General features: G+C 35.3%; 1 protein-coding gene across 1 annotated transcript; it reads right to left on the bottom strand.

Moving 5' to 3' along the window:
* Positions 1 to 1163: 1163 nt before the first annotated feature.
* Positions 1164 to 23130, bottom strand: LOC128993417 (uncharacterized). The gene is made up of 7 exons (XM_054417308.1): positions 23094 to 23130; positions 22610 to 22640; positions 20980 to 21045; positions 19007 to 19054; positions 17337 to 17488; positions 5846 to 6172; positions 1164 to 1490 (listed from the first exon to the last, which is right to left on the bottom strand). The coding sequence occupies exons 1-7, from the start codon at positions 23118 to 23120 to the stop codon at positions 1389 to 1391; spliced, it is 753 nt and encodes a 250-aa protein (XP_054273283.1). The 5' UTR covers positions 23121 to 23130; the 3' UTR covers positions 1164 to 1388.
* Positions 23131 to 26770: the final 3640 nt, after the last annotated feature.

The following is a 26770-nucleotide window of genomic DNA, read 5'->3' as shown; positions in this document are numbered from 1 at the left end:
AGCGCACAGCTGATTTCTAGCGTTGAACGTCGTTGGCTCCATAGTATTGTAAAAAATATTGTACGTAACCCAATGTATATTGTCGGGACAGGTTAAATCTTGTACGTTACACGTTACGCAAGAGCGTGTTTACATCACTTAGATCCACCTGCGTGATGTAAAAACGCTTCTACTACACTTGTAATGTAAATAGCTATTACCCAACCCACCATGTTAAACTTCCCTATCCCAAGCGTGATGTAAACAACTTCTTTACTTAACGAGTGAAGTAAAGTTTCAAAAACTCACCCGGTGAAGGAATGAAATCCATTTAAATAACATTGAGTGCTCAACTTAAACAAATGTACCTCTATGGAGCCAATGCCGTTCAACGCTAGAAATCAGCTGTGCGCTTGAATTTTGTTGTTATGCTTTAAAGAATTTTCCTAACCTAGATATTGTTTGTAAAAGAACATTACTGTTACAGTACTGGACAATGAAAAATATTGTACTTAGCCCCCTGTATATTGTCGGGTCAGGTAAAATCGTACGCAAGAGCGTGTTTACATCACTTAGGTGAATTATGCAACTCGCGGGAAAAACGCTTTTACTACTCTTGTAAGGCAAATAGCAATTAAGTTGAGCACTCAATGTTATTTGAATGGGTTTCATGACAATTATTACACTAGTGAGTTTTTGAAACTTTACTTCGCTCGTGAAGTAAAGAAGTTGTTTACATCACGCTTAGGATAGGGAAGTTCAAGATGGCGGGTTGGATGAACAAATAAATAATGGTCGAGTTCAGCTGTAGATACACAGATTCCCATAGAAAGCCGTATGATCCATTTTGGATAAATATTACAGAAAAGGTAAGGCTATATCACTGTTGTATAATCACTATTGTAGGGTTAGTTGTGTGAAAAAAACTATTGTATAATTTCCTCCAAACTATTTATTGTGTAATTGTATGGTTAATTTTGTTTTTCAGGATAACGGTAGAATACAAGAAGGCACACGTCGCTTGTATTACAACTCGATTGGTGAGGGTTCCTACATCTCATACATATTTGGAGAGACCCCTGGACTTCTAAGTCGGATCCAGGAATATTAGAAACAACGCCTCATGGACACTAGGACACCGTTTCAGGTCTTCGACCAGGGCCGTCTAGTCCAGTAACCGGACCATCCAGGAGAATAAATCCTTTGGTAAGATTATAAATGCAATTAGTAAAATTATAAAAATCTTTGGTATCGGTAGGTTTTGAATGAAATTTTTATATAATTTATAAAAAAACGTTTTTTAAGTCTGTAGAATGACCAGCACAACACAAACACAGGGGAACGAACTTCTCTGTGACGAAGTATTACGACCATCCCCACCTCGTAGTCCTTCGCCAGAAAACTCCTCTTCAACCCTTAAAACACCGATGGCCGAAGTTCATCCCCAACCTCGGCCAAACCGTCCACTCCCTCTTTGTCGAAACGGTCTGCGGGAAGAAAGGATCCTTCTCCTATGAACAGAGTCATTTCTAAGGGTGTGTTTATATTTTCATCACTTAATTTAATGTGTGTTAATCATACCCCTTCAAAACGATATTTATGACTGAACACAAACTGAAAAATAAAACTGATTTGTTTTCAGGAAATGGACGCCAACGCTGAGGGCGATCAATCACCTCGACACCACTAGGCAGAGCTGAGGGAGGTGCTGACGTCGACTGATTCCGTGGTAGGAATGGCTGTCAAGCCGAGATGGCAGAAGTTGATTGACTTGCTCCAGTCGTCAAGAATGAGGTCCGGACGTCCTAGGAACGGATCCTCGTTATGACCGAACAACAGATAGACGACAACACTGTTCAAGGTCGAGAACCCCGTATGGAGCCTCAACGGACCATCACATGCCAGATCTGCCTGGACGCCAACACCTTGCCACCACACGCTCTGTCCAGCCCATGCCAGCATACCTTATGTCTGACCGTTCCGCCTCCTCATGTATGAAACTACAGAGGGACCACGGACGATGAGTGTCACTTCCGGTGCTGCCCAAGGTTCCATACTCGGCCCAGACCTCTGGAATGTCATGTATGACAGCCTCCTGAGGTCTGAAATGCCTGATGAAACTGCTTTGGTTGGGTACGCAGACGACGTTGCAGTTTTGATAGCTGCACGTAGCGTTGAGCTGGCTCAGCTAAAGCTGAACCGAGTTATGCGTACCATAAACGCATGGATGACAGACCACGGTCTCTCGCTTGCTTTGAGCAAAACTGAGATCGTGATATTAACAAAAAAACGGATTGACACCATCGTGCCGCCGTTGAGGGTAGGGGCCGTCGAAGTTCAGACCGTTCGTTCTGCCAAAGTACCTTGGGGTTATGGTGCACAGCAAGCTTAGCTGGGGGATCAGAATTTCCATACGGCCGCTAGGGTGGTCTCCTCTCTTAGCCGGTTGATGGCCAATATCGGAGGTCCTCGGTCCAGCCGTAGAAGGCTGTCAATGTCTTCTGTCCAGTCCGTACTCTTGTACGGTGCTGAGGTGCGGGTAGACGCTCCCAATAAGGAGGTATATATGATGCGGCTTGCCCGAGTGCAGCGTCAGGCAGCACTAAGAGTTGCATCCGCCTACCGAACAGTGTCCGAACCGGCTGTCCTGGTGGTTGCTGGAGTCATCCACGTCAAACTTTTGGCGGCGGAGAGAAAGGCAATTTATCAGCGCCGTGGGGAGGACCAGGCACGAACAGAGGAACGCACCCGCACCTACCAGCTGTGGCAGGAGAGCTGGGAACAGGAGACTCGGGGACGATAGACCAGGCGACTGATACAGCAAGTCCAACCTTGGGTTAATCGGCGGTGCGGAGAGGTGGACTTCTACCTCAACCAATTTCTGACGGGTCACGGCTTTTTCCGGTCGTACCTGTTCAGGATGGGCAAAACCGTGTCACCCGATTGCATATACTGCCCAGGCATTCCCGACGGGGCCCCGACTACGTGGAACATACCTTTTTCCACTGCCAGCGTTGGGAAAGGCCCCGCCTGGAGGCTCAACAGTTAGTAGGACTGCTGTAAGTGGACACGGTCATACCGATGATGATGGAGGGTGGGGACAATTGGACCTGAGTGTCACATTACATCCAGGGTATTCTTCGCGCCAAGAAGCTCGACCTTGACCGGGATGCGTGTAGGTCATAAAGTATCTAAATGCCAAAAACGGCGAGAGCGCTGAGGGCTTAGGTTACATGTTTCCAAGGCTTCTTCTTGGATAGACAGTCAGCCATATAACTGGTCTTTGATACGAGCAACTAACTTGATGGCTCGATCATAAGGCATATATATTTCAATTATATTGGTGATATTTTCAAGGAGTGCAGGGCCGAGTGCCGTTTGCCTAACGTCCGCACCAGTGAGTACTAGGACTATCCGCAGTGCTATCCTGAAAATTAGACCAATTCGTATATACCAAGAAAAAAATGTGGTTTGGATTCCACTATAAACTGTACGTCCATTAGTTGTCATTAGCTGTATGGGCTATTAATTGACAACTGTGATCGCACCACTCATCCTACACTCATCTCCATTCATACTTGGCTTAAAATACCTACTTTGTATGGTCACCATTTCATTGAAAATATATATTTAAGTATTAACAACGTTGACAAGGGTCATTTTACAGTCTGAGGCTTGGCGGTATTGGGTTACGTGGCGCGAGTGCCGTGTGGTCCGAGCGCCGGGTGGCGCGAGCGCCGCGTGGACTACCTGCTACGTTGTGACAGATTTGACAGCGCTAATCAAGTATACTGTACACTTATAGTCGTCAAATAATCCATGTTGTAGATAAATTGTGTCTGCATATGCGAGCTTTTAAAACCTTTTTTAAAACTTAGTGTTTTTAGAGCGTTCTTATACCTAATTATAATAGCATAAACGTTTGCTATTAACCTTAACCTAACCTAACCTAACCAAACCTAACATAACAGCTGGCTCTCTGAACTTGTTACGTGGGGCACCCAAAGTGACCACCGCGCGGAGTTAGGATAAGCCCTACCACAGAGGCTCGTGTTAACCTCGTCACTTCTGCTTCATTTTTCAGACCCTTACAGGATTTATGGCTTCGGCGCTCGCAACACTAATTTAGCCGCGGCCCTCGCGCCACTTATCGCTCGAAGCACGACAACGTTTCAGTGACCGGTTCGACGGTGTGGCGGGTATGGGGGTGGAAAGATCAACCAGGGGAAGGGCAGGTTGAGAAAAACTTGTTTTAGGGTTAAAATGAAACTATTGTAACCTAACCTAACCCAACCAAACTTGCTGATTATGAAAACATTGTATTAAGGTTTACTAAGATTCGATATTTTAAATTGATATTAGGGTAGCCCAGGTTCTTACCTGGGCTACCCTAATATCAATTTAAAATATCGAATCTTAGTAAACCTTAATCATCTCTGGGACTTTAACAGTTTCTTAACTGTACCCGGTCTCCGTAACATCCTGCCCTCTACACCGCCTTCCACTAATACCCCTCCCCTAAATCACTCTTACGCTCTGAGGAGTCAAACGGCACTTGGGCCTACCTGACGGTTTTGACAGTTTATGACCAACACGGCAAAGAATAGAACGGCACTCGCTCCGCTTCCCATTTTCAAGGATATGGTATTCCAGCCGATCCATCCTTCTTATAAGATGAGGTAAAGACTATTTTAAGGTAAGTTTTTGTTCCGTAAATTAAAATTAAATGTGCGATTTGGTCTTTACTATTGATTACCTGTTGTTTCATTAACTTCCAAACTATAAACAGGCTAAAAATAAGTGTTGCGTCATACAGCAGCAAAAACAGCCGTTCTTAATGAATGCGTTGCGGGTCTAAAGTGGCATTTTTACTCTCTAGGGAGAACAAATCATTTTTAGTCTCTGCGGAGTAAAAGTCAGCTGTTGTAATTTCGTTTGTAATTTCGATTGTAGCAATCGTATCAATCGAAATTATTTATCGATTGATTTATTAGGTAAGATGTTAGCCTATTTTGTCGATTGCTCGACATATCGATGGTATAATATACTGTGACACAATCTTAATGAAAAGATTGATTCACTTACTAAACAGCTGATTGTTTCCATTAGCAAATTAAATTAAAAACAAAACAAAAAAAATAGAAGTAGTTTTGTGTGGTTACTCTAAATGAGCTTTTTTAAAATAGTTTTTTTTTCAAATAATGGTAAAATATTACGAAAAAGTAGACGTAGGGAATTTTCTGAGGGGGAAGAAGTCTGGGTGCAAAGAGAAATAGGTGCCGGCTGGAATCCAGGAGTGATTGCTTTAAGAACTGGTGAGCTATCATACCAAGTCAGGGTTGGTGGACTTCTGAAGCGAAAACACGCAGACCAGCTACGTAAGAGAAGCGGAGCTTTATCTGAAGGGTATTGACCTCTGTTCAAAAAGAGTCACTTTAGGCCCTAGTGTTGCAATTTACTATTTTCTAACTATTTTTTTTCTCTGGGACTTTAACTTCAGATTTTACTCTCACTAATTAATGATCGCTGAATTACGAAAAAAATCTCGTGCCTGTAAATAAATAAAAACTATTAAGCACAGTTAAGGCGTAACCGTATATGAAACACACATCAAAATACGTCTCATGTGTTACCATAGAACTGAATTATATTTGCCACGTTTTGATTTAACGACTTCATAGATTACGTGCTTTATTTTTCCTCATAAACGTGTGGAAGGTTAGGTTAATTAATCAATCTTATTTGCTCACCATTTTGTAAGGAACATTTCGCATGTTAGTCAATAAGTTGCAAACATGGAAATCAGAAGCGTATTTATTAAAATCCGATCAAGAATTGCAGTTGAGGTTTTGTACCTTCACCTTACCTGCTTTGCACACATTTTATCAACTGGCATAAACATTTCTCCTAGTTTGTCTGGTGATGGAGATGTTCTTTCTATACCGACTTCAGGACGTCCGTCTTCATCATCCTTCATCTCTAACGTCAACGTGTTAACTATGTATTCAATTTTTCTAGACGTTTTTCCTATCAATGTTCTTGTAACATACGTTTTGAGCATCACCGAGATTTTAGTTGGTATACTATTTTTACTGATGAAGAGTACTGTGTCTTGAGTGATTACGTCATCTGGATATCCCTGGTATGCCTGGAACGTGCAGTATGTAACCAAAGGAACGGCTTTGGTCCATTTCTAAAAGAAATAAAAAATAAAAATAAGAATATTGACACAGCTTCATATATTATTCAATATAGCATTATACAGGGTGTTCATTTGAAAACTTTCCATATCTGTTGTGTGCAAAGGTAAGGCTTTTAACACTTGTTTGTTCTCATTTCCCCCTAATTTGGACATGCCAAATCCAATAAAATTATTTTCAATTTTGAAAAATGCCCCAAAAGGGCCCAATTTGGGGGGTAGGGGTGCTTTATGAGAAATTTTCAAATGTAAACATGGGTTGTGTGATACATCAATTTAAAGCTCTAATCACCCCGATCATTTTGGTGCAAAAAAAGTTTAATTATCTTTAACCGTATTTACAGGGTGGGTCAAAACGTTTTAAAAAAGGACTTTGAAGTCAAGTACCGTATTACCCTAACTACTGAACGGAACAGCGCCAAATTTCTTTCCAAGCTTATTCTTGAGCTACTCTTTAAGATAACTTGTAGTAAGGGCATTTTCCAAGTTATTATCTAATTTAAAAAAAATCTCAAATTTTAAGAATAAATGAAAGCTGAAAACTAAAAATTCTTAAATAGCAAGGTATAACAAATTTCATATCACGTGAAAGGTCCTTTTTTAACAAACATTTTACGTATTTAAGTTTTCTTTCTATCTCTTACCGTTTAAAAATTGCAGTGGAAAAACATAATTTTCTATGGTAAAATTATAACTAGTTTTCTAATAAAACACATTGCACTTTGTACAACGATGTAGTAGGATTCATAAAAAATTGATCGACTACTTTTACGTGTGTCAGAATTCATCTTGGACCCTTCATCCTGTTCTTTTCTCATTGGTAACTGAGCCAGTTTCAGAAAACTTCCTAACTAAATCATTTACAGCCATATGACTCAATGTTATACCTGGATATCTATTGTTAAACACTTTGCAGTTATCCTGGAACACTTTTGTTATGACCAATAAGTAAAAATAAAGTCTATTTTTTAAGTTTACACCATATTTGATTAGGTACTACAGGAAATGGTACTTTTGAAATTAGTACTACCATTGACTAGTCAATGGTACTACAGAAAGCGGCCCACGCTTGGGTTTTTCTCATCAGCTATAAAACTTGTTTTTCACAAAGTAAAACGTAATGACTTGTTTGCCTATCTGCCTAAAAATAATTATAAATTGTTTCCTTCAGTTATTGCACCATTTAATGTGTCTAGAGACGAATTTTGGCTGTTTTATTATAAAACTAGTTACAATTTTTCCATAGAAAATTATGTTTTTCTACTGCAATTTTTAAACGGTAAGAGATAGAAAGAAAACTTAAATACGTAAAATGTTTGTTAAAAAAGGACCTTTCACGTGGTATGGAATTTGTCATACCTTGCTATTTAAGAATTTTAAGTTTTCAGCTTTCTTTTATTCTTTAAATTTGAGATTTTATTAAAATTAGAAAATAACATGGAAAATGCCCTTACTACAAGTTATCTTAAAGAGTAGCTCAAGAATAAGCTTGGAAAGAAATTTGGCGCTGTTCCGTTCAGTAGTTAGGGTAATACGGTACTTAACTTCAAAGTCCTTTTTTAAAACGTTTTGACCCACCCTGTAAATACGGTTAAAGATAATTAAACTTTTTTTGCACCAAAATAATCGGGGTGATTAGAGCTTTAAATTGATGTATCACACAACCCATGTTTACATTTGAAAATTTCTCAAAAAACACCCCTACCCCCCAAATTGGGCCCTTTTGGGGCATTTTTCAAAATTGAAAATAATTTTATTGGATTTGGCATGTCCAAATTAGGGGGAAATGAGAACAAACAAGTGTTAAAAGCCTTACCTTTGCACACAACAGATATGGAAAGTTTTCAAATGAACACCCTGTATATCTTTGAGATTTACTACCTTGAATCCATTTTAGCGAATTTCCCATATAATAAGCTATTACCGTAGTACTCATGGTAAAATCTGGACCCAGGACGGATTTACATTTTTTTGAGGTCCTAGAGGCTAAAAACACCAACCGTTCAAATTCATATATATATATTATTTTCTCGCATGTTTAGGGCTACTAATATAATAAAAATCAAAAACATAGTTAACAAAGTACCCTTTTAATAATTATTTTATTACATATATATATAAATGTGCATTTGAACGGCATGTATATATACGAGGCATCCAGAGCCAAAGTGACTTAAGTGCCAAAACATGTCAAATTCAAATTTCGATGCTGTTGAAACCTTTGAGAGTTAAATTACCATGCCAAAATAGCCTTAGAGCTATGAAAAATATGGGAAAATTATTTTTTTGAAAAGTTTACTTTGGGCACTACTAGTGCCACACTGACTCAAGTACCTAGAATACATGTGGATTTCCAAATGGCCAGCAAGCCGTCAGATAAACGTTATATAATATATTACTCATACTAAATCAATATTTAAGAACAGAACTAACAAAATATTGGAAGATTGTGCTCCGATTACCAGTTTTTGTGAAAAGTTCAGTTCCATGGGTTTACTTGATTTACAATAAAAAGATAACGTTAGCAATGCAGATTTTATGGGTGTTAAGTAGTGTTTTTGTTTTGATATTTTTGTTCTATAATCCTCTTATTAATTGAGGTGTAAGATATGAAAACAAATTAACTTTTTTTCAAATTTTATTATTGTAAAGTTCGTTTTTGAATTATATTTACAATAAATTGAAAAATAATAATACAAAAGATAATTTTTGAATTCCATTTACAATAAATTGGAAAATAATCATACCAAGTTTTAGAGGCTATTTGCGTTAGTGGCATCCTGGATAGTTATTTTCACCTAATAGCTCTATTGTACCATGTTAGTAGTGTCCAAACTGTATCAATAATGGTATATTTTTACCTTTTAAGTCATAATATAATTTTACATGAAAACTCTGATGTGATATTTTGTAAAAAAACAGCTAAGACTGATACAGTGGCACTTAAGCTCCTTTTAGTCGAGTAAATCCGTACGAGAACCCTAAAAATATTTAGTTTTATTTGTTATTTTGACTTAGAATTATGTGTATTTTCCATGAAAAAAAGTCTAATGAAATCGGAGTCTCGGAAGTCCAAAATTCAAGATGGCGACCAAGATTTTGGTCAAATTTGTCCGTTAGCACAATAACTCAAGCAAAATTGATCCGAATTCGATGAAATTTGGTACAAACATGTAAACCTACATTTATTTGAACGAGTTCGCGAATCAGCATGATCGGACCATGGGAACAGGGGTTCATGGGGGGTTTTATGTGGCAAAAATTGGTTTTCCCCATTTTTGACCCTAAAAACGTAAAATTTTGCAATTTATTTCGAAACCATTTTAGGGCTCAGAAAAAAAACCATTTAGTACATTGAAGCGTTGTCATGAGCCTAATACCTAGTTACGGAGAAAATTCCAAAAAATTAAAATTTAAAATGCCTATGTTATTTTTACGGAGAAAAAGAAAACTTGTTGTAGTTAGCCTGCAATTCAATCAGGCAAATTAAAATTCACTTAGGGTGCAGGTTTGCTGCGGCGGGGGTATTTTAATTTAGGACTATTTTTTGCTTAAAAAATCCAATAATAGGTCTTAAAATAAAGATCACAAGCTTGCTAAAATTCAACATACATATTTTATTTACTTAAATAAATATCTATAAATTTTTAGCCCGAAAGGATTTTTTGAGATAAGAATAGGCTTGTATTAATAGGGAATCTGACCTATTATAAAGCCACATTTCAGCCCAATCCGACGAGTAGTTAATGCGTGATTGAACTTTAAACAAACAAACTGTGACATTTATAATATTAGTAATAGTATAATATAGTCACACTTTCTTGTGGTTAGTAGTAGAGCATTATACAAATAATAATTCATAATTTTCATCAAGTTGTACACTGTTATGATCATTTTACGAACTGTCACATTGTTCTCAAAGCTGGTAAAGTCCACAAGCTGTAGTACAAGGTAACCCATACATTGTTGCAGGAGCATTGCAAATTCTTGCATTGCGTTCTTGGAGTAGTTGCAGTGAACAAATCTTAAAAGAATCTCTGGAGCGGCACTTTGGGTCATCGAGTCGTTTTTATTGTTTAATATTTTCCAGCAGAGCATCTCAACATTATTTTTTTTCATTAATTGAAAAAAAAATCTTCAAATGAATAATAGTTCTTTTATTTTTTTAGAAGTTGATACACTAGATTTATGAAATAATTTTGGTTTATTTTACTTTTTAATTTGGTAGGAAAATGATTCAAAAATGTTGATTCAATGAAGGTTTCTTTTTTAGCGAATTTCCCATATAGGGAATAAGCTATTACCGTAGGTTTCATGGTAAGACCTGGACCCGGGACCGATTTAGTTTTTCGTTTTGAGGTCCCCAGAGGCCAAAAACACCATCCGTTCAAATTCATATATATCTAATATATAAAATTCTCGTGTCACAGTGTTTGTCTGCAAACTCCTCCGGAACGACTTCACCGATCGTTATGAAATTTGGTGTGTAAATTCTGTAGGTATGCGAATCGGACGTAAACTATTTCCCGTTTCGAAATTCTTAAAAGGGCTCCGCCCCAGTGGCTCTGGAGTTTCCCATGTTAACCTTATGAGAAATGGAATTAATGAATCTTAACAGCTGTTTCAATTAAACAAGTTGGTTCTGTTCTTTGATGTTCAATAGCATTAAAGTTACAAGGATTACCAACAGGGTGCAGCACTATTATTTCTTTTAAATTTATGACAACAGCTAATTTGCAACCAAAAGGTGACTGAGCGTAGCGAACGAACTTCAACCTGGAGGCGAGTTAGCGTAGCGAACGAGCTAACCTGAAGGCAAGTAAGCGCAGCGAACGAGCTCCAACCTAAAGGTGAGTGAGCGTAGCGAACGAGCTCCAACCAAAAGGTGAGTGAGCGTAGCGAACGAACTTCAACTTGGACGTGATTGAGCGATGCGAACGAGATCATCTTGAAAATTAAACGTAACGGTACTTTCTTTCCATCGGTCTGTCTTAGGGGAAACCTATAACTTAGGCTATACGAAGTTCGCCGGGTCAGCTAGTATATATATATATATATATATATATATATATATTTATATATATATATATATTTATATATATATATATATATATATATTTATATATTTATATACAGGGTGAATAAAAAGTCAACACCCCCCTCCTCTAATATTTTTCCAAGTAAATATACAGAGATATCCTTTTGGTGGTCGAGCAACCTTAGCAGGAAGTTTCATTTTATCATCTTGAAATTTTTGAGTGTCTCCCCAAAAGGGGGGATTTGGGGGGCAACTCAAATATTTAAAAGTAAACCCCCTTCAACTGACACTTCATTTTAAAGTGTTTACAAAAACTTAAAGAATGGTGAAAACTAGAGGTCGCTATCTCTTCTCTATCCAAAATGGTAGCCCGTCAAATGTTGTGGAAAATCAATGGTAAAATTGTTAATATTGGCTGCCATTTTGGATAGAGAAGAGATAGCGAGCTCTGGTTTTCACCATTCTTGAAGTTTTTGTAAACACTTCAAAATAAGGTGTCACTTGAAGGGGGTTTACATTTAAAAATTTTGAGTGTCCCCCCAAAAGGGGGGATTCGGGGGACAACTAAAAATGTTTCAATAGAAACCCCTATCAAGTGACACCTCATTTTGAAGTGTTTACAAAAACTTAAAGAATGGTGAAAACCAGAGCTTGCTATCTCTTCTCTATCCAAAATCGCAGCCAATATTAACAATTTTACCATTGATTTTCCACAACATTTCACGGGCTACCATTTTGGATAGAGAAGAGATAGCGACCTCTAGTTTTCACCATTCTTTAAGGTTTTGTAAACACTTCAAAATGAGGTGTCACTTGAAGGGGGTTTACATTTAAAATATTTGAGTTGCCCCCCAAATCCCCCCTTTTGGGGAGACACTCAAACATTTCAAAATGATAAAATGAAACTTCCTGCTAAGATTGCTCGACCACCAAAAGGATATCTCTGTATATTTACTTGGAAAAATATTAGAGGGGGGGGGGTCTTGACTTTTTATTCACCCGTTAGCGCGATAACTCGAGCAAAAATGATCCGATTTTGATGAAATTTGGTATAAACGTGTAAACCTACATTTATTCGAACGAGTTCGCGAACCAGCATGATCGGACTATGGGAACAGGGGTTTATGGGGGGTTTTATGGGGTAAAAATGGGTTTTTCTATTTTTTCACCCTGAAAACATAAAATTTCGCAATTTCTTTCTAAATCAGTTTGTAGAGCACAAAAAAACAAATAATTTAGTATATTGAAGCATTATTGCATGCCTAACGGTTACGGAAAAATCACAAAATAATGTAAATTTAAAATTGCCATGTTATTCATATGGAGAATAAATACAGAGTTGTAGCTTGCTTGTGTATGGACATATATTAATGAAATTTTGAAATTTTGTTTACTTCATACTGAGCTATTAATATTTCAATAAAAAACCCCTATTTTCTTCCCTGTAGCAGCAAACTTAAGTACTCATTAATATTAATGATGTTTAAATAGGAAATAAATCTGACAATTTTAAGGGAATAATTTAGTGGAATTCCAGCTGTGTATATGGAAATTCGCTTAGTCTGCAGGTTTGCTGTGGCGGGGGTATTTTAGTTTTTTCATAGAAGCTGAGATTGATAAATTTATATAAATTTTATTTCTAGTTTCATATGAATGGACATTTTTTCAAATTTCCAAATTTTGTTTTAAAATTCAGGGACAAATTCATAGATATATTTCTGACTTACTACCGCGAAATGGGGAGTTGACTTCATAATAATTAATAATAATTTTAACCTTTACATACATTTGGTTCTCAAAATGGAAACTATAACAGAATTCGTAAGATTACAAAACAAATCTTCAATTTTAAAATAAAAAAGATGTGCAATGTTTGGCAGTACGATTTCAGCTCTGATTCGTCATTCTCCGGGCTCAGGCCAAACCGTGTTCACGTTTCCATTTGTTATGTTGTGTTATTGATTTAATCATTATTTTACAATTGTATTTCATTGACACATCAGAAGCAACTAATATACGACTCCAACGGAAGGAAACCAAAGATATAAAAAAGAAACACTGTTAATTTTAAGTAACATAAAATTGATAATTTTAAAAACATATTTCGAATATTTGTCTTTTTATATAAGGTTTTTTATTGTAGTCTAAATTAGGGGCTATGGCCCCTACAGGCCACTAGTTATAGTACATATTTATTGATCAGACAGTCAAAATGTGTAGTTTTGAAAATTGATTTTTTACAGTTATCATTTGTCTAAGTAGGCCCATAGCATGATTCTTATAGTATTTTTAGAGTTTCAGAACTGAATCTAAATTTTTTGGGCGTTCCTCCATAGATTGCCAGAACATAAGATAAAATATTGTTATTTTAGAATGCCCAGGTTACATTATTGACACTGGCCTAAAACATATAATCCTGAAGAAAGTTGTTGTGTTATGATTTGTGTATATTTAAGATTTTTGTCTAGGCTAAGCCCAAAAATTGAGTATGCTTAAGATCTCCTATTTTGTACGGGGTAAAAATGGGATTTTCCCATTTTTCACTGTAAAAAGTTGCAATTTATTTCCATACCATTTTGAAGAGATCATAAAAACAAATAATTTAGTTTACAGAAGCGTTCTTGTATGCCTAACGGTTACGGAGAAAATAAAAAAGTGTACATTTAAAATTACCATGTTATTCTTATGGATGGAGAATAAATAAAGTGTTAAAGCTTGCTTGTCTATGGAAATATTTTAGTGAAATTTGGAAATTTTGGCCATATTGAAAAAAACCCGATTTCCGAGACTCCGATTTTATTAGACTTTTAGTATATTATTTCACATAAAACTTACTTATTGGAAATGTACATAAAAAATCTTTTAAAGCAATTTGTTTAAGGTTAAGGGGTTTTATTTAATATCTTGACTAGACTAAATTTGATCTAAATAACTGTAAACATGAACAACAATACGATTGGAATCATATGAAGTCAAAAAAGCATCTGGTTAACAGCAGTATTGCCAAAATAAACCTGTAAACATTAAACATATAATTCTTTTTATAAACTACTTGTGAACTATTACAAAATAAAAGAATTGAATGAGCGTAAAAAAAGGTATTGAAACAAATTCTATTACTTATCTCAACTCAGAATATAATTCGCTTATGACAAATATGTGTGTGTTTGTATCTGTGGAGACGATACAGGCCACGATGATTTGTTATCCAATTAACAATTAAGATATGGTAATTTTCCGAATTTCCTTAAGAATTACATAGTTTTTTTTATAGTTATCCCACCACCACTTAAAATAATTTAATGATTAAAAATACTAAATTGCATATATTTTTTAAGGATTTACAACATGGGTATAGCACAGACTAGAGATAAAAAGTTTTGTTCCCTATAGTGACCAATATTGAAATAAGTTATTTATTACTAACAATTTAAGAGAGATTTTTACCTATTTTCAACCCCATACAACACGTTTACTGTATATTATTTATCTTAAATCATGAATAGTTTATAGATGATACAGTTTCAAAGGTTTGTACCAAATTCGGTCTAAATTGGAGGTTCAGAAGAAAATTTACTGGGAAAATAGTATGGTTTATTATTTTTTCAAATGTTTGGACGCCATATTGGAAAAACCCAATTTCCGAGACTCCGATTTTATTAGACTTTTAGTATGTAATTTAACATACTTTTTGGAAATGAAAACCATCAAAAAACCTTTTAGAGCAATTTTTTTAAGGTTAAGGGGTTTATTTTCATATCTTGACTAGACTACTTTGGCTTTACAGCTGCTTTTGCAATATTTCCTGTTTTATTGTTATAAATGGTCAATACTACTTTCTTTTAGAGACATTTGATGTTGAAATAGACCTAAAAATGGCTTTTATCAACAAATTTCAAATAAAAAAAACACAGTAAGATTTTGTAACGCCTTAGTGAGCTATCCACCTGCTGAATATGGTCTAAGTGCCATGTAAATGAGTAGTCAGGCATATCAAAGTAAGCTAAGTGCTACTTTTTTTGTCAGAATAAGCATATTTGGAACATATTAACCCAACCAAATATAGTTAAAAACACTGGAAATCCAATAGCCATCTTATGAGGCAATCTCTTCAACCGCCATTTTCCAACATTTTGCAATAGGCCACTTTGGACCTGGACGCCTCATATTTTTATTTTATACCGGGTGATTCAAAAAGGACTTTACAACTTTGAAAGTTCATATAAATTTTATTAAACAAGATACAGACCTGGTTTTGGTGTTGTTTTAAAGGAAAACACTTCAAGTTGTTTTACCTTGAACTAAAGATGTTCTATGTGACTTCCGTTGGTTATCCTACAGACATCCCATCGATAGTCGATTTCTTCCCAGACTCGCACTAGCATTTCAGGTGTAACTTGCTCAACAGCAGCGTAAATCCTTGCTCTAAGATCAGGTAGAGTGGCTGGCAAAGGAGGTACGAACATGTGTGTAACTGACTGGGGATACAAATGTTTACCTACTTCTGGATGTGCTAGGGAGTTGAAATTTCGCACACTTGTAGTTCTTGGTCCCAAACCACCCATAAAATTCCAAAAAGCCCCATTTTATAATTTTAACCCCACCAAAAATCCAAAATGGCGGACCTCTGAAAACGACAAAACACGTTTTTTTCAAACGGCCATAGCTCGAAAACGGTAAGAGCTAGAAAAGATTTGAGGAAAAACGTAGGTTCGGAATTAACTTTCCTACAAGACACTATTATGCGTTTTTCGAAAATCGCACTCCTTCACCGCCAAAAAACGAACTACTTTCAAAATGTTGTAAATTTATCTCAAATTTTTAACGGTTTTCACTATTTGTTCATACCTAAACAATTATTTTTCCCAAATCCAACGGAAGTCACATAGAACATCTTTAGTTTAAGGTAAAAAAAAACTTGAATTGTTTTCTTTTAAAATGACACCAAAACCAGTTATGTACCTTGTTTTTATAAAATTTATATGAATTTTCTAAGTTGTAAAGTCCTTTTTGAATAACCCGGTATATACAGGGTGGCTGAAAAGTAACTTGCACCCCCCTTAACTTTTGAGCCTTTGGAGATATTTGAAATCGTTTTGCGGCAACCTTCTTTGAAATGAGGGCTACAATAAGTAATTAAGGCTATTTTTTTTTTAAATTTTGCCCTTAGGGGTGTGGGGGTAGGGGGTAGTTCATAATTTTCAAATGGCAAGTATAGTCGAGTTTGGTAACATTTTACAGGTCTTAACAAAACTAAACAATTGACATAAAGAAACCAAAAATTGGGCCACTAAAAACAAAATGGTACCCTTAAATGTATCAAATCATAATAACGATGAGGGTGGCTGAAAATTAAATTGCACCCTCCTTAACCTTTTTACTATTTTAGATATTTGAAATCGGTTTGCAGCAACCTTTTTTTGCCCTTGAGGGTAGTGCAAGGGGGGTGGGGTAGGTCAAAACTTTTAAATAGGAAGTATAGTCAAGTTTGGTATCATTTTACAGGTACTTACAAAACTAAACAATTAACATAGAGAAAATTGAACTAGATAGATTGACATTGAACTACTATACTAACTAACAAAATGGTAGCAAAATATTGTTAAGACAATGGTTATTAAAAGTTATTTTGACCAGTTAATCTTTTGATTCTGCCACACAGTTGTATGCAAATACACTAGAGATTTTAGTTTAAAAATCAATAAGTATGATTGAGATTTGCCTGTATAATTCGCATGGTAAGTGTGTATAACTGTTATTCTACAGCGGACAACTAAGTTAGTTCTCTCTAAACCTAGATTGGGGTTTCAACAGAATATCTTCATTTTTCATGCAATACTAAGGTTACACTGTTAATTTTATTATAACACGATACAATATTTTAAATAATACAATATTTTAATTATTATTCAATGGCCACTGATGTAATCTAATAATTTCTGGGATAGACTATTAACTAAAAAGCATTATGCTTTTAAAAAGTCTCAGACACTGCTATTTATAAAGAATTTCACTAACGAACAAATAATATCCTAGCACTTATCGGTAAGACGGAAATAATATGAGATCAGATGTCTAGCTATCTATTCACAAAAAAAACAACTTCTCTACCAAACTTACGTCGAATTTGATTTCCAGGCGAACGAATTCTTTTTCTGCTTTCTTTATTTTCACTATTTGGAGTTTGGATATTAAACTACTATAGACCTCTGCGTTACATACGTAAGTTTCTCTGGTTGGGACCTCCTCTAGTGGTTCATAATTCCTGGCCCCTAGAAAATAAACATTATATCATTGCAGTAAAATTTAGTAATATCTGTTTGGCTCATTTTGTGAAATGTATAAAATATGTATTGCCCTTGTTGAACGATTTATGGGTCTTATGGAATTCAATCTTACAGAATAATTGAACACAATTAATTCAAATGTACTGAAAATCTCAGCTTAAAAAACGAACTGTTTGTTTTGATAACAAATTATATTAATATTCTTGTAAAAATTAATAAATAAGGTATTCTATTTATCATCATCATCACCATCACCATCATCATAATCGTATGTATTAAAAGGTGACAGGGTTTTTTTTTTTATTTCACGATTCTGACTCAACCACTTGACGACGAATTTTCATGATTTCTGTGTTGAAAGAAAGATAATTTTTGCGAACTAGGGAAGTTCATGAATTATGCTTGTTAAGGGTTCCAGTTTTTTTTTTTTTTTTATTAAGTTAAAAACTTTTTAAAGTCTAGCACCTGACGCTAAGATTCTAAACTAGCTTTTGGTACAATGGTGTAATATAATTTGCTTAAGATTACAGCTGTAGCTGTAAACATTCAGCGTGTGTGATACAAATTCATCATTTGGATAAAAATGAAAAGACATACGTAGGAAGTTAATTGTTGGCGATGGTGAGTTAATATTGTTCAAAGGTTTATTGCGGACATTTTCCATCACGATGGTAAAAAACAATACACAATGTTTTGGGATCTGGAATCTGATCCCGTCCTCAGGTAAACAACTTAACTAACACATTACAATTAACAATACACAAACGCCCAACCCAATTTGGAATACACCACAAAGGGTAGCAGTCAAAAAATATGCACAGTATAGCAGTCAAGTCATGATACAACATGCAAATAATAACCAATCACAAACCACTAACTATTCTATTGTTTTGTGATTGGTAATTATTTGCATGTTGTATCATAACTTGACAAAATAATAAGTTTACTTTTACCATAGACAAAAAGAATTAAATATAGACTGTCGGCCATGCTGTGGATACCATGGTTACCATAGGTGCTGGCGGCTGAATTTTTATTCCAGGATTAGGCCTCTTTTATGCACGTTTTCGGTCGGGTGAAATCGTCGGGCGGAATTGTTGTCCCTTTGCAGTTTCTCCGCCGAGCGGAATCTGCTAGTTTTTTATGACGCCCGCGGTGGGGGTGGTCATTGCTGCCAACTTTGTTCATTTTTCCATCGTCAGTGACTTAAGATGGATCCTTGTTTATTGGTTTATACCTATTTGCGCGTAAAGAAAAATAGACGACGGCGATGGATGTGGGCTGTACAGTAGTGTACACCCGGTGAATGAAAGTCTTAGGGTTGGCAGCAATGACAATGTTGGCAGTACTGCAGGGTTGCCAATGAGATGGTCCCCTTAAAATGTGGTACGTTACCTCATATAGTCTAAATTACAAGAATTCACATTCATTTATGTATATTCCAAAAATTGATCAAAAGGTTTATTACAAATTAAAAACAAGATTAACCCATATCAAACTCACTTGCCCAATCCTGACTCTGCTCGAAGACATAGAATATAGCACTGTTCACTGCAATAGAGCAAAAAAGAAATATTACATAAAACATTGAACAGATAACACCATAATATTAGCGAATTTCCCATATAGGGAATACGCTTTTACCTTTGGTCTCGTGGTATGGTAAGAACTAGACCCAGGAGCAAATTACTTTTCCGTTTCTAGCCCCAGAGGCCAAAAAACACCATCCGTTCGAATTCACACGGACTAAATAAATATTAAATATATTAATGTATACATATATACAGAGTGGCTGGTTATTAGTGTTACATTTTTTTTTGTGTAAGTACAAAAGTTAATGGAGTGTGACGATAATTAATAGCTACAGTACCAAATTTAAGAAGATAGTTCTATACTGATATACTTCCATAGTTTATACTGCAATGTAAAATGACTGTCAGACTGAAGGTGTTGTTCAAAAATAAGTATCTCAAAACTATGGTTGGTTTCATCATGTTTCGGATGATTATTAACTCTTGTAACTATTTAATGATAAATGTATAATACATACTGTATAAAGCTGTGTGCTAATCACAATCTTATTCTGCAATCAACGAGGTGCTTAAAAATTAGGTTTCAGTAGACAAAGCTATATTAATAAAGTATATAGTAAATAAATTTGTTATAGTAATATAGTTCACTATAGTTTTAGTGAATTCTAAGATCTAAAATCCGAGAATTCTAAGAGTTTCTAGGCAATTTAGGAGTGACCGGAAGACTGCCTCCCGGACAACTAACCCCTCAAGAAGGTTCCTACGTCATGACCAAACTTGCTGTAACATTTCAAAATTCTGTTTTGATATTTCCCACATGCCTTTTCTATTATCAAACGGAATTACTCGAAGGAAGTTACAATATTAATTATTAAGTATAAAATTAACTTAAATATATAAAATCACAATGTGCTAGCGGGGTAGTATTCCACATCCCCCAATTTAGGTATGCTGGTAGGGTGGGATTTCTACTCGTGAGGGATATACCAAGGCAACAATGTGGTTCGGATTCCACTATAAACTGTAAGTCTCTTAGTTACCATTAGCTGTATGGGCTATTAATTAACACCTGTGTCTAAGGAATAAGTCGGTCTTAGTCACTAACAAGATTTCAAGATCGCGCCACTCATCCTACACTCATCTCCATTCATACTTGGCTCAAAATAGCTACTTTGTATGGTCGCCATTTCATTGAAAAAGTATTAAAGTTTCAACATCTCGATCGTGTGGTGCACCCAAATCTATCTGGTTGCTAAATTTAAATAGCTTCGTGATCAGCATCTTGTTTAATTACCTGAAAGTACTTTATTACTTTACTTTGAAATAGCGTCCATACGAATGTAGTTATAGGCCAAGTTTGAATGGAGATGAGTAGAGGGTGAGTGGCGCGATGGCGATCTTGTAGTCTTGTTACTGACTAAGGCCGGCATGTGCCTTAGTCCATTAGACACAGCTCTTATGAACTCTCAATTATAAGGATAGTACTGCTAAGTCGTAGTACTCACTAGGGCGGACGTTAATCCTAACCAGTTAGTATCGCATCACAGTGCATACCTATAAATATCCACAATTCGTGACCTCCTAGCAGCTGGATTACAATGGATTAGATGAAAGTACGAAAAAAATACGTCATATAACAGACTTGTAATAATATATTTACACTTACACTTTTCACTCTTAAGATTCGCCTATTGGGTCTGATGATGATTCGAGATTCGTTTGTCCAATCGAAATCGATCACCACTTACCATCTTGTGAGTAGAGCAAACAGTATAACAGTAAACATATACTGTTAGCACATACATATACTGTTAGCATATACTGTGTTATATTTGTAGCAGTATTACAAATGTATTTTGACGTATATTTGTTGCTAAATTTAGAACATTCCTAACAGCTCTTATATTTCTGCTTTAAAACTACCAAATACGAATGCATACTTACATTCTGATTTGAGTGGAGCATATGTGTCGACAAGATTGTTCTTGTCACTAGTAGCTGGACATTCAACTGCATTGAAGGAATAGATTTATAAACATCTCATCAAAAATATTTTACACACGATTTTTTACATCTACTTTACTTTAAAAATATCTAGATTTTAAGTATTCGAGTGTACAGTACTGCATTAGTACTTCTCAGTTTAAAATAGTTCAACGGAAATGGCATGTAATAGTGCGAAAATTTAAAACCGTTAAATCAAGAAAGTTTATTTTTTAAGATGGCAATAATGGTCGAAATACATTTTCACCACACTATGATGTTTTTATCTGTTTTAGCTGCGCTCTTGCTTTCTTAAAACATGAATGCATATTAAATACACAATCAGTATCCATAGAATTGCAATAGAATTGTTTTATTGTCACCGCTGCCTAGCAACTATTTATTACTATTTTTGCCGATTCCTCAAATTATTTCTTCACATAACCTTAAAGTTGTAATTGTGTTGACTATCATTGTGCATTATTATTGTGGTGAATAGTGGTAATAGAGTTTAGTGTGGTGAAAAATAGCGTTCGTACCACGGACCGAAATGGTTTTGCAGCTCTCGATCGTTTCAAGTCCTCGACTTCGTCTCGAGCTTAAAAACTATCTCGAGACGGCAAAACTTCATTTTCCATTAATTCAGCATATAATTTCATGGGAAATACAATTTTGGCTATGTATGTTTGTCCTTTCTATCATATTAAATTATTGTTGCAGTTGCTGTAAAATTAAAAAATAGTTCTGTGTGTGTCTTGGAGCCTGGTCTTCAAATCCTTTATGGCATAAGTTTCATAATTCAAATAACAGAATATAAAATAAAAAAAATATTAGTACTAGCTGTTAATACTAGGCAGTAAAAATTTAAATTTAAATGTCATAGAATAAAATAAAATTAAACTTAGTGAGTCGGGAAAATTATGTACTAAAGGTAATACCCCCTAAGATATATTTTGGTCTTTGGAATGTTTTATATGACTTAGATGATTTGCTGCCCTTGATTTTTTTCATTACACTTCTTAATTTCAATATTTTACGATTTTGAGCTATCATTTTTGCGATAGTATTACCACAGCTTAGTATTACCACAAGTCTGGGACCAATTTACTTTTCTATTCAGTATTCCTAGGGGCCAAAAGAATGTATGTTTTAGGAAATATTTTTTTGGAAATTCAACCAGGAAAATAGTAATTCGCTTAGTATGCAGGTTTGTTGCGGTTGAATTATTGCTACAGCGTTATTTTATTTTAGTTTTACTCGTGTGAAATTTAATGCTGTAAAGCAGTTTATAAGTTTAATTTATATATTTATTATCCTTTTATTGAGATTAACATGTAAATACCTATATATTCATCCAATGTAAAAAGACAATTTTTTGTTATGAAAAATTTAAAAAAATATTTGATGAATAAGGATCAAAGAACAGTAGTACTGTAGTACAGTAGTTTCAACCAGACACACTCCTTATTGATAAATCACAAATACTGCACAGTTTTATCAAAGTAAAAATTGAAATCGTTTAGCACAGATGTTTTGAGTTTGGTATGTCTAAATTGAATTTATTTCTATAAATAAGTAAAATGTTATGTACCTGGACGAACAGCTTCATTGTAGATGAAAACCTAAAGACAAACAATATTGCTTTTATTTTCCTGAAGACCCAAATAAAGTATCTAAAGAATTGTATCAAAGGAAACAAAACCCAAGGAATATATGGCGAAATATTTTATTTTAAAATTGTGCTGTAAACCTTTAACACTTTTGCAGTTAGAAACTTACCAAAAATAACCAAAATAAACAAAAATTTAAATACTTCAAAACAAATAAACCAAATTTAAAAGATAAACAAAATTTTTTTAATTATAGTTACAGTTGTAGATTAACAATATTATACTAGAGGACCCGTGTAGCGCAATGTTCTGCATCAATCCTCCATCTTATGTATCAAACAGACATAAAAAAAACTTTTATGTCACAGTAAAAAGTTTTACTGTGCATATCAGTGCATATTTTTGTGTGAACGCAACTCTTTTATAGCTAATAAAAAAATTCTAAACAAAATAATTTATACTTACTAATAAAATAGCACTGGCTAGGAACATGGTGAGCAGTGAGAGTGTTCACCAAGTGTATGTAGTTACAGCTGTTCAATAATTAGGCAAATTAGTTCTAGAGCGATGATGATATTGATCTAGGTATTGGTGGTATCATATGTCTCGGGTTAAGGAAAATCAACCAAAAATTATAATTTACGCTCTTCATGTTTTAGAAAAAATTATCTGTTAAGTCAAATAAATTTGTTTTTAACACAGAATAACAAGTAGAATAGGGATGAGAAGATAATTAAAACTATCTTTATTTATGCTATAAAAATGTACAATAAATAGAGCCACCATATAAATATAATATTCAATCTATACAAATGAAACCGTCCATAGCTGTAGACGTTTGCACACAATTCAACTACTGTATAAACGACTTTTTATACAAAAACTCTTTGAGCTTTTGTTGAAACCTTTTAAAATTAAATATATTTTTTATTTCTTTGGAATCTGTAAAAAAATGTATACCAGAGTATAATGGCTTAGCTGTTACTTTTTAAGATTGGATTTCGGCCATACTAAACGATTTTTGGTTCTGGTTTTGTATGGTAGGTTTCGCAATGTAATCTAGATTTATCCTGGTTGTTTTATTACATGAAATATACATTCCAACACAAAGAAACAAAACTCAATCAATATTTTTGAATCGACAACTGTTGCTTTACAGACTTATTATAATTTGGACTTAGCATCGATCGTATTGGTATAATCTGTAATACTAATATTTTATCTCCATTTTTAAGCATACTCTACAGCTATTCCATGCGATATAAAATTTGATAATAGAGTTCATTTTATTACAGCAGATCACTGAAACAAAAAAAATTCAAGGCATGAATTCTAAAATTCATTCCACATATCCCACTTAGACATTCTAACTCAAGGACCTCAAACGAACAGAATGAAATCTAGTCCTAAAACAACCGCTGATACAGTTCGATTGTTATACTTTTAAATGGAAATTATGTCTTCAATCAGCAGTTTAAGAAAATAAAATACGTGTCCTTATCGAAATATAAGCAGACTGGGTTGTCATTACGAGGGCCGTACATCAATAGCTCCATAGTTTGCGAAGGCCTCTCGCATACTATACGATTTCGGTCGTACGACACTGTGTCGTACGATATTCTTATCGTATGTGTGGTCCTCCCATCGATAATATCGATGGGTCCTCCCCCACTATACGACACTTTATCGGATAAATGGCCAGCTGCTCGGTAGCCGTGGAGGAGTGAGTGTGTTGCGCAATATCTTAACAATGGTTTTTGTGTCAAACAATGAATAAGTTACGTGTTGTTGCTATAATGCTATGTTGCTGCTTTGGCGCAGAATAAATTAAGCGTCATAGGATTAAGCGGAAGTATTGGATTCACCCTATTAATCAAAGTAGGGATCACACAGGATAATTTCAAACTCTTTTTGATGAACTTCTGCGTTTTTCAACTACTTCAGAATGTCTGCTGCGTCCTTTGATGAATTATACCAGAAAATAAAAGCTACAATTGCTTAACGAAATACTAAACTGAGGAGCTGCATCACTTCTAAAGAAAGGCTAGCTACACACACACACACACACACGCACACACAGACATCACTTCGAAAAGCACTTTTTTTGGGTCCAGGGGGGCCCAAAACGAATATATCCACTCAAAACTCAAACTCGAAAATTTTGACGAAAACAATACTTTCTCCATATACTATGGGATAGGGGGAGAAAGTAATAAGTTGGAGGCATGGGGAATGTGTATGTAACGTTGAATTCAAAACAATTTGGCCCCCTACGTCAATAGATGATTCCCGCAAACTGCATATTTCCATCTATTGCAGTTTTTACATAAATAAAGATGCAAGTAAAAAAACACACCCTGTACTTGCGAAACAGGTAATTGAAAAGAATGTGTAAGGTGTGAAGAATGTCGGAAGCTAGAGCGTGCGCATGGTATAGTGGTGGAAATGGATGCATACGGTGAATGTGCAATCGGCATTTTACACGCTACAGGTGTCCTAGAATCAGTCAGAGCACAGGAAACGTGGTCAGAAGCAGAAAATTGGTTGACTATGGAGGCGGCTTTTTTTGCCGGGGCCACCCTCATCTTAACCTGATTTTTTTCCACAGGCGTTACCCGTGGGTTTGGGAGATGCATTACGGTATATGGGGCAGGCCACACTAGAGTAAAATCTTCCTACACGCGATTAACAGATTCGCACGTGTATTCACTACTAACATTCCTCGTAAAACTAGTCGCGGGACATTGCGGCTTATGGGAGTGAACCCGCTCAACTTATCTCGCTAAATTCTTTTTCACTATATTTCTAGTTTTAACCTGACTGACCTTACTGTGCAGGTCGTGGAGGGGGGGGGGTGCGGATCAATCACGGACAATTTTATTGCTAGTGTGGCATGCTCTATCAGTCACTCTCGCTGGTTAGCCCGAAAAACCTATATCGACGAGTGTGCCCACGTCAAACAGGGCCACGTGCGCCGCACGTGAAAATGAAGAAAACAATCTCGCTGGTAAAAAATTACACGTGTGACTCAGCCTAGTAGGATCGCGTTATCACCAAACATATGCGCCCTTGAACTAGGAATTGGGTAACTCGTCCTATATGAATGCTAACTTATCTCTAAAGGGCAAAAATGGATTTACAAAACACTAGTTGGAGTCATTTATCTAAATATAACAAGCCTTGGATAGGTGAATTAAACTGATGTGTGCAGTTAATTTAGGGCAACATATGAGGATGTATTTCATTATATTTGTTCCAATCCTAAGAAAACGTTATCTTCATAAAAAAGAGCTTACTATGGAAGATTTCCTCTCACATTTAAATGGTAGGGACTGGCAAAGTCTAGAATTTTATTTAATTAATGCATGGAAATATAGTTATAAAATCGTGTCAAAATTTAATTTTTCATAAAGAAAAAACTGAAAAAAAATACTTTGTTTGCCATCCTAAAGTGTTGCAGGAATATAGAAAATAGGGTAGAGAATAAAATATTTCGTATTAATATAATAAACATGAAATCTGCCAGCCCAGCAAGTGTGTTTTTTTAGCTTTTTTAGTAGATATTTTATTGTATTTTGAAGTGTTATTTGACGAAACAATCTTATTATTTAGTAATGCATTGTTTTAATGAAAAATCACTGGTTTCTTTCTTTGCTTTCTGTGATCATGATGGTTGGGTTTGTATAGACGATCAATGATATTCATCCGTAATAATAAGCCAATCATTGGTCTCAGGTAAGAGACACATCTTTCGGCTTTTTAAAGAATAGATGATAGTAGGATTTCTATTGAAGCTATATCTATTAGAGCTCGAGTCCAGATGAGGTAGTCTTGTACCAGCAACCCAATAATCACCGCGAGAAGCAACGAATAAAAAGGTTTCTTAGTTGATTAGCACTGCTTTAAATCAAAGTTTGTGCTTTAATTCAAATGTGTAGCTAATTGTCTTTTTATCTTCAGCTAATTATGTTACAATATTGTTAAACGGTTTTAAATAATTCTTAATAAATGAACAAACAAATATGTGGATTGGATAAGTCGCTCTCAGAGACACCTAGCGGAGATTGGGAGAACTGTTGCGAGCCTCGACAGCTGCGATACTCTAGTGGTGAACGGGAGAACTAGCGAACCTATATGATAGC

The sequence above is a fragment of the Macrosteles quadrilineatus genome, unplaced genomic scaffold (genome assembly GCF_028750875.1).
Source record: "Macrosteles quadrilineatus isolate MER2022 unplaced genomic scaffold, UCM_ALF_1.0 Scaffold_4__1_contigs__length_99947679, whole genome shotgun sequence".
Taxonomy (NCBI): Eukaryota; Metazoa; Arthropoda; class Insecta; order Hemiptera; family Cicadellidae; genus Macrosteles; species Macrosteles quadrilineatus.
This window is presented reverse-complemented; position numbering and strand designations above follow the sequence as displayed.

Excerpts from the sequence above, each read along its gene's own strand:
- LOC128993417 (XM_054417308.1), bottom strand. The coding sequence starts at position 23,120 with ATGTTCCTAGCCAGTGCTATTTTATTA. Across the intron at positions 19,055-20,979 it reads TGCTCCACTCAAATCAGAAT|TGAACAGTGCTATATTCTAT; the intron begins GTAAGTATGCAT and ends GCTCTATTGCAG. Across the intron at positions 17,489-19,006 it reads GCAGAGTCAGGATTGGGCAA|GGGCCAGGAATTATGAACCA; the intron begins GTGAGTTTGATA and ends TTTATTTTCTAG.